The 11,987-nt window shown below is 49.9% G+C and overlaps 1 protein-coding gene across 1 annotated transcript; it reads left to right on the top strand.

Annotated features, from left to right (window-relative positions):
- The first annotated feature begins 5,099 nt into the window (after positions 1-5,099).
- LOC138732659 (olfactory receptor 14A16-like) lies at positions 5,100-6,081 on the top strand. The gene has a single exon (XM_069879301.1). The coding sequence runs from the start codon at positions 5,115-5,117 to the stop codon at positions 6,060-6,062; it is 948 nt and encodes a 315-aa protein (XP_069735402.1). The 5' UTR covers positions 5,100-5,114; the 3' UTR covers positions 6,063-6,081.
- Positions 6,082-11,987: the final 5,906 nt, after the last annotated feature.

The raw sequence follows: 11,987 nt of genomic DNA, 5'->3' as shown, positions 1-11,987 counted from the left end.
GGAAGAGAACTCTGTGTCTCCACAAGTGACACCCACCTGGGGTTTCACAGGGGAACAGAAGTGGTGCTGAGTTCCCTACAAGTGTGAAAAGGCACCTCCCTGAGCATGTGATCCTGAGATCCAGAAAAGACTCGGCACCTCATTGTGCAGCTGTGCTGGGTTCAACTCGCAGTAGACATTGAACCCAAGGCATAAACACGTCTATCGATTCCTTTCATGGATGGTGCTGGGTTTTCATTCATAAGTGCAGAAGCTTTGCTGATGCCACACGGGAATCTGTTTGTTGTGCCCTCTGCAATTTTCCATCTCTTTTTGACTGATATAGTGGGAAAATTTTAGATTTTTGGTATCTCTTGTAACACCCTCCTGGGTCCGGGTCCGTGGCTGTGCCTTTTCTCTTGAGATGCTCCTCAAATCTCAGCCCACCCAACTGATCTGACCGAAACAGAAAGATTTCTCTCCCTTCTGCTGTGGAGAAATGCCCCTGCCATGTCTGCAGGGATTCCCTTTCCTCCCTGAACTCTCCTGTGATGCCCCCAAATGGTTCTCACTAGCCCTCAGAAAATACCCTACAGGGCACCAGAGCTCAGAACACTCTTCCTGAGCAGCAGTTACTTGATTGTTGGGGTTTCTTTCTCCATTTCTCTCCCGGCATGTGTCTGGGAAGCGTGCAGTTTGTCCTTGCAGCCCCAGTGCCCATCGTGGTACAGAGGACCCTTCCGCATCACTCTGTCTCTCCTTCTCCCAGGCTCCCCTGGGTTGAACTGGAGAAGATTGTTCAGCTGGGGCTCCAGGGATCAGTCAAATGTGCAGCCAAAGCTCTGAGCTGAAGTCAGGGGCTGGGAGACAAAGCCAGCTGAGGGGATGGGAGCTCCTCATGGGAAAAGGATGCCACGGAGTGAGAGACTCCAGCTCCCAGCACACCATGGGGTGAAGGTCCAAGCTCCCAGCATTCTCAGAGATGACGGACTCCAGCACCCAGCCTGCCGTGGGGTGAAGGACTTCATCTGCAACCACAGAATCATAGAACGGTTTGGATTGGAAGGGACCTTAAAGATCATCCAGTTCCAACCTCCCTGCCATGGACAGGGACTCTTCCCACTGAACCAGGCTGCTTAAAGCCCCATACAACATGGCCTGAACTCTTCTGGGGAAGGGGCATCCACAGCTTCCCTCAGCAACCTGGGCCAATATCTCACTATATTCATCAGGAAGAATTTCTAATGTCTAATCTAAACCTCCCCTCCTCCCCCAAATTAAAGTCATTTCCCTCATCCTGTCACTCCATGCCCTTGTAAAAATTCCCTCCCCAGCTTTCCTGGAGCACCCTGCAGGTACCCAAAGGCCCCTGTAAGTTCTCCTTGAAGTCTTCCAGAGGCTGAACAACCCCAACTCTCTCAGGCTGTCCTCATAGCAGAGGTGATCCAGCCCTCTGATCATCCTCATGGCCTCCTTGGACCTGTCCCAACAGTTCCATGTCCTTTTTATGCTGGGGATTCCAGAGCTGCATACAGGACTCCAGGCTGGGTCTCACAAGAACAGAATAGAGGGGCAGAATCCCCTCCCTCACCCTGCTGGCCACGATGCTTTGGATGCAGCCCAGGACACCGTTGGCCTTCTGGGCTACGAGCACACAGTGCTGGCTCATGTCAAGCTTCTCATCAATCTGCACCCCAAGCCCCTCTCTGCACAGTTGCTCTCAGTCACGTCATCCACCAGTTCGTGGTTATTATGGTTGGTACAGAACTATTTGCACTTGTGTCACTGGGTGTCAGGTGAGCACCTACTTTGTGCAGGTGGAGCCCTTACAGAAGCGTGTCTGACGCTGATCAGAGCTGGCCTGTCTCGCAGCATCTCTGTAATACAGTGGGATCTCCCTGGTGCAGCACTTCCAAGCTGGACCCTTCCTCCAAAGGGGCCTGGATTGAGTTAGGAGTCACCAGTTTGTGCCGACGGAGGCTTCTAATCAAGCGTGGTTGGCAGTATCTGAGCAACTTCCATAATAACGGTGACTGTAGCAAGAAGAGAAATTGAGAAACCACAGCTGGTGGCTCAAAGGAAAATTCAAAACTTGTTTGGGGGTGGGGAGCAAGGAGAGGAGCAGAAAATAAGCAAATTCCATCAGTGTTTAATTTACAGGAGCAGAAAAGGCTTCCCTGCACCTCCCCCTCCATGGGTCCCAACCCTTGTCTGTGCCCAATGACAGCGCAAAGAGGGAGGTGGATCTGAGAGGTCAAACACCAACTGCTCGTGCTGTTTGTGCTCCAGAGCACCTCAGAAAAGAGCATGGAGAGAAAGCTTAGGATGGAGATGCATGGAGAGGGAAAAGCACTGAGTCGCATCCATCCACTCTGGGGATCTGCATTTGTACTGGTGTGGACCCTGTGCCTAAAACACTGGATTCTGACCAAGGAAACCTTCAGCAATAACCATTAACGCAAACAACCCTTCCTGCCCTTGGGTGAGGCTCAGGCGGTCCTTGATTTCCTACTCTGAACCCCAGCAACCTACAGTCAGTCCTTTCAGAGTGTCCAACAAAGCCAGGATCAGGACAGTGAGGCCTTTTCCCACTAGCATCCCCAAAGCAGAAAAGCTACAGAGAAGCAACAGCATGAGTTGAAGCAACCGTCGGCAAATCCAGGCACTGTGGGATGATTCCTTCGGTGAGACACGTAGGACTGTCCGTGTGGGGAGAAACAGAGGAGCTACTGCATGAGGAACTGCCCGTCTGCAGCCTGGGTATCTCAGTCACAATCAATAGTGTCGATAAGAAATGGAAAGTGATTCATTTGACCCAAAAGTCTGACTTGGGCTGCACAGAGACGTTCCTCCAGAACACAAGGAAGCAGTGGGCAGTCCCTTATGCTCCCAAGTCTTCAACTGGTATGACAAGGTTATAGAAGGATGCTCATCAGTCCCGGTTGTGCTGCCTCTAGAACCACATTTGGTTTTTTCTGGTTCTTTTGCCGTGGTAACCTTGGAATGCTATGAAATGACTCGTGTGATCACACAGGTGTTGAGGTGGGAAGATGGGGTAGGGTCAGGGCCAGTTGTGGGTTAGTCAGAGTTTGGGTTTCGGTTCAAGTGAGGGTTCCAGAGAGGATTTAAGTTTGTATCTGAGTTTCTGAGGAGGCCCTCACCCTCTCCCCCATCTCCGTAAAGAGCACATTGGTTTCGTCAATATTTAATTTCTTCTCCACCAAGTTGAATTCCTTTCCTTGCAAAAATGTATCAGCCCAAAACGGTACTGACAAAGCTCTTCGCTGTCAGGTCTTTATCAGACTTTTGTCACCACAAATTCAGCTCCTTTTGATATGGAACTGAAGAGCTTTCTACTCCAAGCACAGATTTTGATCATCTTTCTTGTTCTTCAAAAGGATGCTGTTCAATGATGGATGCTTGCTAATTGATGCTTGCTGGACGGATGCCAAATCACTACTTGCACTCACTGCACTGTGGAGGAGGAAACACCTCACTCTTACAGCACCAGGTTCTCACAGCCTCCTAACCCCCACCCAGGAGCCATGCAAGTGTTTTTCCAAAGTCCTACCCTTGGCATTGCCCGTTCTCACATCCCACTGCTCAGGAAGAGTCCTAAGGAATGAGAGAGGGACAGGATCTCCCTTCCCAGGGTCTGGGGGTCAGGGCTTATCCACTTGGTTAATGGGGTCAGGGCTTGGTCCTTTGGATTAATGAAACACATCCAGGCTGACTCAGCGTTAGAGACACCTTTACCTTGCTTTTCATCACTGCCTCCAGTTTTCTGCTCTAACTGGGCCCTGGAGATGCTTTCTCAGCAGTGCCCTCAGTGGGACCCATTAACACTACAAGAAACCTTGGAGCTTGAATGTGAGTTTTACTTCTTGAAAGGTTTGTTCTACTTCCTCTCAGGGTGTGAGATTCATGGACTCAGCATCCAACCCACCAGAGGGGTCATTAAAATGCCCTGGGCTGCTCCTCTGCTGCTGAGCTGGGCTGGGCTCCTGGGACTGAGGGAGCTCAGGGCAAGTGGACAGAGCTACAAAGAGCGAGCTCTGGCGAGGAGCAGCTCCTCTGCAAAGACAGCAGGGAGAAGGGAACTCCCAGGGTTTCTCATGGAGAGACCAGCAAGGCAGAGGGAGCTTAAAGGTGGTCAGGAGGATGACTGAGGGCTGACTGGAGGAGAAATCTTCACAGTCCTTGACATGGTAAGTCTGGGTGCAGGACAATTTTGCTGCAGGGAGAAGCTGTGGATGCAAGAGGCACCTCCTGCAGGAGAGCGTATTTTGCTGTCCAGAGGTTGCTGCGTCGATCAGGACCATTCCAAATCACCTTAGAAAAACTGAATGGACTGTTCAGTGGAAAGGACAAGGAAGGGATTTGGGATAGGAGTCTCCCAAACCACCTTGAGCCCCTCCTCTGCCTATGGACCAGCATCACCTCTGCTGGCCCCACCAAGTTGTTCTTCCCTCTGGAGCCTCCAAACAGGACCACGTGCCCAGGCAGTGCCCTGCAAACAGGCAGGTTTGTGTAGGGGAGTGCCAAGGGGCTGGGATGGGGTTTGTGAGCAGGGAAAAAACGTGCGACAGGGAAACACATCACTGGAGGAAAACCTCCAGGCAGCAGGGATAGGATCAGGGAATGAGGAGAAACTAAAGCCAGAAAGGTTCTGGGAGGGAGAGTTTACATCCTGTGTTACAGAGATGCCCTTCAGAGAAGCACAGAGATGGTATGAGACACAAAATGCTGTTGGGCGTGTGAATGAGCTGTGTGTGTCCTAGGATGAAAGTGGGTGCTGAGACCTTAGGAAAGGGTGAGACATTGAGTGGTGTGAGGTGGACATTGAGTGGTTTGAGGGTAACACGGGAGTGTGATCCCCCTCGATCTCAGAAACGTGCAAGCCCAGGGCAGCTGGGAACAAGAGCAAGGACAGAGCAGTTCCTCTCCCTCTGCACTGAGCCAGACAATGCTCTCACCTCGCAGGACTCCCTCTTATCTCTCTGAGTGCAGCAGAGGCGCTGATGGAGGCGGGGGTAGGGGGAAGGGGGTAATGAGAAATTACTTTCATTTGGCTTAGAGAAGGCTCCCTTAACTTGTCACTGTCCTTTCCTCCCTCAACAGTGCCCAATGCCTAGATGCAGCAGATGTCCAACAGCAGCTCCATCACCCAGTTCCTCCTCCTGCCATTCGCAGACTCACGGGAGCTGCAGCTCCTGCACTTCTGGCTCTTCCTGGGCATCTACCTGGCTGCCCTCCTGGGAAACGGCCTCATCATCATCACCATCGCCTGGGACCACCACCTCCACACCCCCATGTACTTCTTCCTCCTCAACCTCGCCCTCCTCGACATGGGATCCATCTCCACCACTGTCCCCAAATCCATGGCCAATTCCCTCTGGGATACCAGAGAAATCTCATATGAAGGATGTGTTGCCCAATTCTTTCTGTTTGACTTCTTCATTTCAGCAGAGGTTTCTCTTCTCACAGTCATGTCCTATGACCGCTACGTTGCCATCTGCAAACCCCTGCACTACGGGACCCTCCTGGGCACCAGAGCTTGTGTCCACATGGCAGCAGCTGCCTGGGGTGCTGGGTTTCTCTCTTCTCTGCTGCACACGGCCAGTACATTTTCCCTGCCCCTCTGCCAGGGCAATGCTGTGGACCAGTTCTTCTGTGAAATCCCCCAGATCCTCAAGCTCTCCTGCTCACACTCCTACCTCAGGGAAGCTTGGCTTCTTGTGGTCAGTATCTTAATAGTCTTTGGCTGTTTTGTTTTCATTGTGGTGTCCTATGTGCAGATCTTCAGGGCTGTGCTGAGGATGTCCTCAGAGCAGGGACGGCACAAAACCTTCTCCACGTGCCTCCCTCACCTGGCTGTGGTCTCCCTGTTTATCAGCACGGGCACTTTCACTGACCTGAAGCCCTCTTCGATCTCCCCATCCTTCGACCTGGTGGTGTCATTTGTCTACTCCGTGGTTCCTCCAGCAGTGAACCCCCTCATCTACAGCTGGAGGAACCAGCAGCTCAAGGATGCAACGTGGAAGCTGATAACTGGATTTTACACTGAAGCAATGAACTCCTGAACTTCTGCTTCACTGCAGTTATCATGTGACTCACTAAAGGTGCACACTGCCTTATTTTATTGATGGTGGTGTTGGGTTTTTTTAAGTTTACATTCTCATCACCTTTTTAATTCACTCTCTTCTTTCCATTTGTAACCAAGTAACTGAGTAAACAGCAACCCATGCTCTCTGTATTTCATAGAATCATAGAATCACCAGGTTGGAAAGGACCCACTGCATCATCAAGTCCAACCATTCCCATCAGTCACTAAATCAGACCCCTCAGCATCTCGTCCACCCGTCCCTTAAACCCCTCCAGGAAATGTGACTCAACCCCCTCCCTGGGCAGCCTCTGCCACTGCCCAATGACCCTTTCTGGGAAACATTTTTGCCTGATGTCCATCCTGAACCTCCCCTGGAGGAGCCCGAGGCCATTCCCTCTTGTCCTGTCCCCTGTCACTTGGGAGAAGAGCCCAGCTCCCTCCTCTCTACAACCTCCTTTCAGGGAGTTATAGAGAGCAATGAGGTCTCCCCTCAGCCTCCTCTTCTCCAGGCTAAACACCCCCAGCTCTCTCAGCCGTTCCTCATCAGGCCTGTTCTCCAGCCCCCTCACCAGCTTTGTTGCTCTTCTCTGGACTCGCTCCAGAGCCTCAACATCCTTCTTGTGGTGAGGGGCCCAGAACTGACCCCAGGATTCGAGGAGCGGTCTCACCAGTGCTGAGTCCAGAAGGAGAAGAACCTCCCTGGACCTGCTAGTCACGCCATGTCTGATCCAAGCCAAGATGCCATTGGCCTTCTGGGCCACCTGGGCCACTGCTGGCTCATAAAATCATAGAATAACCAGGTTGGAAGAGACCCACCGGATCATTGAGTCCAACCATTCCTATTAAACACTAAACCGTGTCCCTCAGCACCTCGTCCACCCGTCCCTTAAACCCCTCCAGGGAAGGGGACTCAACCCCCTCCCTGGGCAGCCTCTGCCAGTGCCCAATGACCCTTTCTGGGAAAAATGTTTTCCTAATGTCCAGCCTAAATCTCCGCTGGCGGAGCTTGAGGCCATTCCCTCTTGTCCTGTCCCCCGTCCCTTGGGAGAAGAGCCTCCCTCACCTGGCTGTCGTCTCCCTGTTTGTCAGCACTGCAAGGTTTGCCCACGTGAAACCTCGCTCCATCTCCTCCCCATCGCTGGATCTGGTGGTGGCAGTTCCATACACAGTGGTGCCTCCAGCAGTGAACCCCCTCATCTACAGCTTGAGGAACAAAGAGATCAGTGATGTAGTCTGGAAATTCATGACTCAATGTTCCTAAGAAGCAATAAAGTGCTCCTCAGCTTCTGCCTAGCAGTTCTCATGTAACTCCTCCCAGGCAAAGACAGTCTTTATTTAATTGTTGTTTGTTTCTTAATTCTAAAATCTTTACCCCCTTTCTTATTCACTTTCTGCTTTTTTTGCTGACTGGGTGTTTGTTTGAATAAGGAGCTGAGATCCTGTGTATTTAAGCAAAATAAAGGACCCTTCATTGGCTTCTGTTTTCCTGAATTCTTTCCCCCAAGGCCTCTCTGGAGCTGCAGGAACAGGTCCTGTGGTCATGGGTGGAGGGGACAAACAAGCAGGCAGCTAAATTGGAACAGAACTTCAGCATCCAGGCCAGGATGGCTCCGTACACAGCCTGGAGTGAGTGACAAAGCACTCGGGAAACAAATCCGATCTGAGCGAAGGAGAAGGGGGCAAGGCTGGCACAGTTAAACAAAAACGGGACCACCTGGGCTGGGAACATCTCCCACGTGGAAAATAAGCAGGAATCCTGGGATCTCCCAATCCTAGGATGCGTAAGATCTCCCAATCTCACACACAGAGCAAGGAGCAGGCATCTCCCGATGGAGAGACCACCTGCCTCCTCCAGATCCTGCTGGAGAGTGAGTCCAGAGGGTGCTTGTCCTGGACAGCAGAGAGGTCTCCTAGGACACCGGGCAGCATCACAGAGGATGACATCCCTGAAAGAGGCTTTAAAAGATAGAAATGAGTTTTAGAACCTATAAATAAGGGCTTGGCCTCTAAAACTAAGGTGTTGGAACTCCAATATTAACCTTTGGGCTTTAAAATAGAGGCTCCTAACCTTGGGTTTTAGACACAGAAAACGAGAGTTTAGACCTTCAAAATGTAACTGTGGGTCCCAAAATGTCTATGGGTCCTAGAAAACAGGTTAGAACCCTGGAATTAAAGATTTCAGCCCAAAACATGAGACTTCTGCACTAAAAGGATGGGTGTGGAGCTACAAATGTGTCTTTTGATCCCTCAAGGGATGAGAATCTCTTGCTTCCAAGAAATGAAGCTCTGGTCCTGAATGCAGGGCTTTAGGCACTCCAGTAGAGGCTTTGAGCCATCAAGGAGGGGGTTGGATACTTTCCATGACAGTCTGGAGCTTCAAAAGGAGGGTTTGGGTCCTACCAGTGGTGCTTTGAAAGTGAAACTGAGGCTTTGAGCCAGGACCTCGGGTTTCATGCCCTGAAATGAAGCTGTGGTACCAAAGACAACAGCTTTGCAGCTTGAAATATACCTGAGAGGCTAAAAATGAGGATCTAGGCCTTTACAACTGCAAACAACTCCAAAAATGAAGCTTTGTTCCCGGAAAAGGAAGCTCTGGAAGCTAGAAAGGAGCTAAAAATAAGGCTTTGGCCCATAACACTGAGGTTTTGGACATCCAGAATCAACTTTGGTCCTTAAAAATTATGCTCCGGGACAATGAAATGTGTCTTTAGACTTAAAAAACGAGGGTTGAGACTCAAAATGTAACTATGGGCCTCCTAAGAAAAGCTATAAGTGTTAAAAGACAAGTTGGAACCCTAAAATCAAGGATTTCCACCCTAAATATGAGACTTGGGGCACTAAAGAGATGGGTGCAGTGCTACAAGTTAAGTCTTTTGTCCCTGCGAAGGAGACAAACCTCTTGGTTCTTCTGTTGCCTCAAGAAATGAAGCTCTGGTCAAAACTGCAGGACTTTGGGTGCTCCAATGGAGGCTTCAGGCTGTAAAGGGGGAGGTTGGATCCTTTATGTGAGAGTTTGGAGCTTCAAAAAGAGCCTTTGGGCCCTACAAACGTTGCATTGAAATTGCATCTTTGAGCCCCGACATCAGGTTCTTTGCCCTAAAAAGAAGCCATGGTAGTGAACAGGATGGCTTTCACCCTAAAAATGGGATTTGAGAGGCTCAAAAAGAGGATTTGAACCCTCACAGTGAGGCTTTGTTGCCTGAAAAGGAGGATTTGGGAGCTAAAAATGAGCTTTTGAACCCTGTTAGAGGCTTTTGTCTCCAAAATGGAAGCTGTGGACACAGAAAACCAGACATTGTGCCTTAAAAATTGTGCTGAATTGTGCTGAAGGCTGAAGAGCTCTCCCGAGGCATCAAATCTGCTGAGTTTGAACCCCCAGGGGTGCAGAATCCCCCGCTGCCCTGGAGCCTCGGCCAAGGCTTTTCCCCTCCTGTCCATCCCAGAAGGATCCTGCTCCTCTGGACGAGAAGCTGGATGTTCCCAGGTGTCACAGGAGCCTTGGCCAGGTGATAGCTGCGTTCATGGAGCCGTCAAGTGCCAAAGTCCTTTCTTTCAATCGTGGCCTCGGTGCCCTGTTGACGTCTAAACTGAGCTCTCTTGTTCCCTAGGTTTGTCTATGAGCATAAAATAGAGACCCACTTAGCAGGCTGCCCCAAGCAGGAGGTGGGAAGTGATGTAAATTGCATTGGGTTTGTTCTCTCTTTATATTCCTTTTATCTTTTTTTCTTTCGTCTATTAATCTATTTTTACCTTGGCCCTCAAATGGAAAAAGCATCTCCATGGAGAAGCACAGACAGAGAGCTGGCCAGCTGAAGTTTGCCCTGAGGAGGTGGACGTGGGCACCAGAACACTTGCTCTTCCTCACTAACAAGAGACCTCCACCAATCCCATGCCCTTTCAAAAGGGATTTCACAAAGAAATATTGATCTTCTCCTGGAACTTCCTCAGCCTGCAGAAGAGAAGGCATCGGGGGGACGTTATAGAGGCCTTCCCGTACCTGAAGGGGTCACCAAGAAAGCTGGCAAGGGACTTTTTCCAAGGGCATGGAATGATAGGATGACGGGATGGTGTTATGGACAGGGAAGATTTAGATTAGACATTAGGGAGGAATTGTTCACAAAGAAGGTGGTGAGGACGTGGCTCAGGTATCCCAGGGAAGCTGTGTGTGCCCCCTGCCTGGAGGGGTTCAAGGTCGGGCTGGATGGGGCTTTGAGCAGCCTGGTCCAGTGGGTGGTGTCCCTGCCCAGGGAAGGGGGGTTGAAACTGGATGGGCTTTAAGGTCCTTACCAACCCAAACCATTGTATGATTTTGAAAGTTCTAGAAAGTTTCAGATAAAACGTTTTTCTTAGGTGCACTTTGAAATCTTCCTCTGTAACCACACTGGGAAATGACTACAAGGAGCCATGCGAGGCTTGAAGACTTGAAGAAAACAGCAGGAAGAGAAAGAGCTCATTAAGGCTTTCTGTAGGTTAATGAGATCCAGGAAGGAATTGCTGATGAGTCCTTGAACCTCAGCTGCTGAGAGGAGATGGAACAAAGCTCTCAAGAAGTCAAAAGCAAAGCTCAAAGTTTCTTGAAGTCTTAGTTGGTCTCAGTGAGCATCGTTAGTGACAAAGGCTCCCCAGGGACTCATTAGAGCCGAGAATTGGAGGCCATGATTGCAGGAGGACAAAGGCGCCGTGCAGGCAGCTGTGATGCTGAGAAAAGCCTGGGTTCACTTGGTGAAGCAGAAAGTCCAAGCCCTGACCCCCAGGCCCTGGGCAGGGAGATGTGGCTTTGACTGCAATGATGTTGGTGCCATGAGCCTTCTCACATTGCTGAATTGAAGTGGAAGCAGTTATTCCATGTGATTCCAAATACAGGCCTGTAGGGTTCCTTGAGATGCCAAGGCTCTCACACAGCTCCACGTGCACCAGAAGAGTTGGGGGATAGAAGGGTAGGGTTATTAATGTGCTGGATCGTAGAAGAGTGGCAGAAAATGCGTTTGTGAGAAAGATCATGTCAGAGAGGAGTCGAGTCATTGAGGTGCAATACAGAAGGACAGATGGTTCATAGAACGTTCAAATCATTGTGGATCATAGAATACTCAGGTCATGGAAGAGTCAAGTCATATGAGTGTGAGAGTTTAGTCGGGCATTGGCAGTGTTGGGTCATGGAAAGGTCATAGAAGAGTTCGCTCATAGAAGTTTCATGGAAACATTGAGGCACAGAAAGTGTGCGTTGTAGAAGCATCAGGATATAGAAAGACTGCAGAAGTATCACATTATAGAAGAGTTATCCAAGAGCCATAGAATTGTCAGTTCATAAAGGAAGCGTCTCATATGAGTCAGGTCATAGAGAGTCATAGAGGGGTCAGGTCATAGAAGGGTTTGTTAATGGTTGGGTCCTAGAAGAGTCGGGTCACAGAAGCATCTGGTCATATATTGGTCATAGAAGTGTTGGAGCATAAATGATTCATGTCATAGAAGAGTCACAGAAGACCTGGATCGGAGAAAGACACAGCACTGAAGAGTCAGAGAGTAGCTGGGTCATAGAACGGTTTGTTCATAGAAGGCTTAAGTCATAGAAGGACCTGGTCATGTAAGAGATGGTCGCGGAAGAGTTTAGTCATAGACAAGTCGGCTCATAGAGGAGATATAGAAGAGCCCAGTCACAGATGGTCCATAGAAGGGTCAGGTCATAGAATATTTGAGTCATAGAAGATTTGGGTTATAGAATATTTGGGTCATGGAAGAGTCGACTCATAGAAACTTGAGTCGGGTCATAGAGGGGTCATAGAAGTGCCGGTTCACAAAAGGCTTAGGCCATAGAAGGGCCGTGTCATAGATTAGTCGGGTCATAGAGGAGTCGGGTTATAGAAGAGTCAGGTCATAGAAGAATTACAGAGAAGTCAGGTCATAG

Source organism: Phaenicophaeus curvirostris, chromosome 34, assembly GCF_032191515.1.
Source record: "Phaenicophaeus curvirostris isolate KB17595 chromosome 34, BPBGC_Pcur_1.0, whole genome shotgun sequence".
In the NCBI taxonomy this organism is placed as follows: Eukaryota; Metazoa; Chordata; class Aves; order Cuculiformes; family Cuculidae; genus Phaenicophaeus; species Phaenicophaeus curvirostris.
This window is presented reverse-complemented; position numbering and strand designations above follow the sequence as displayed.

Coding starts and splice junctions, on each gene's coding strand:
- LOC138732659 (XM_069879301.1), top strand. CDS start 5,115: ATGCAGCAGATGTCCAACAGCAGCTCCATCACCCAGTTCCTCCTCCTG.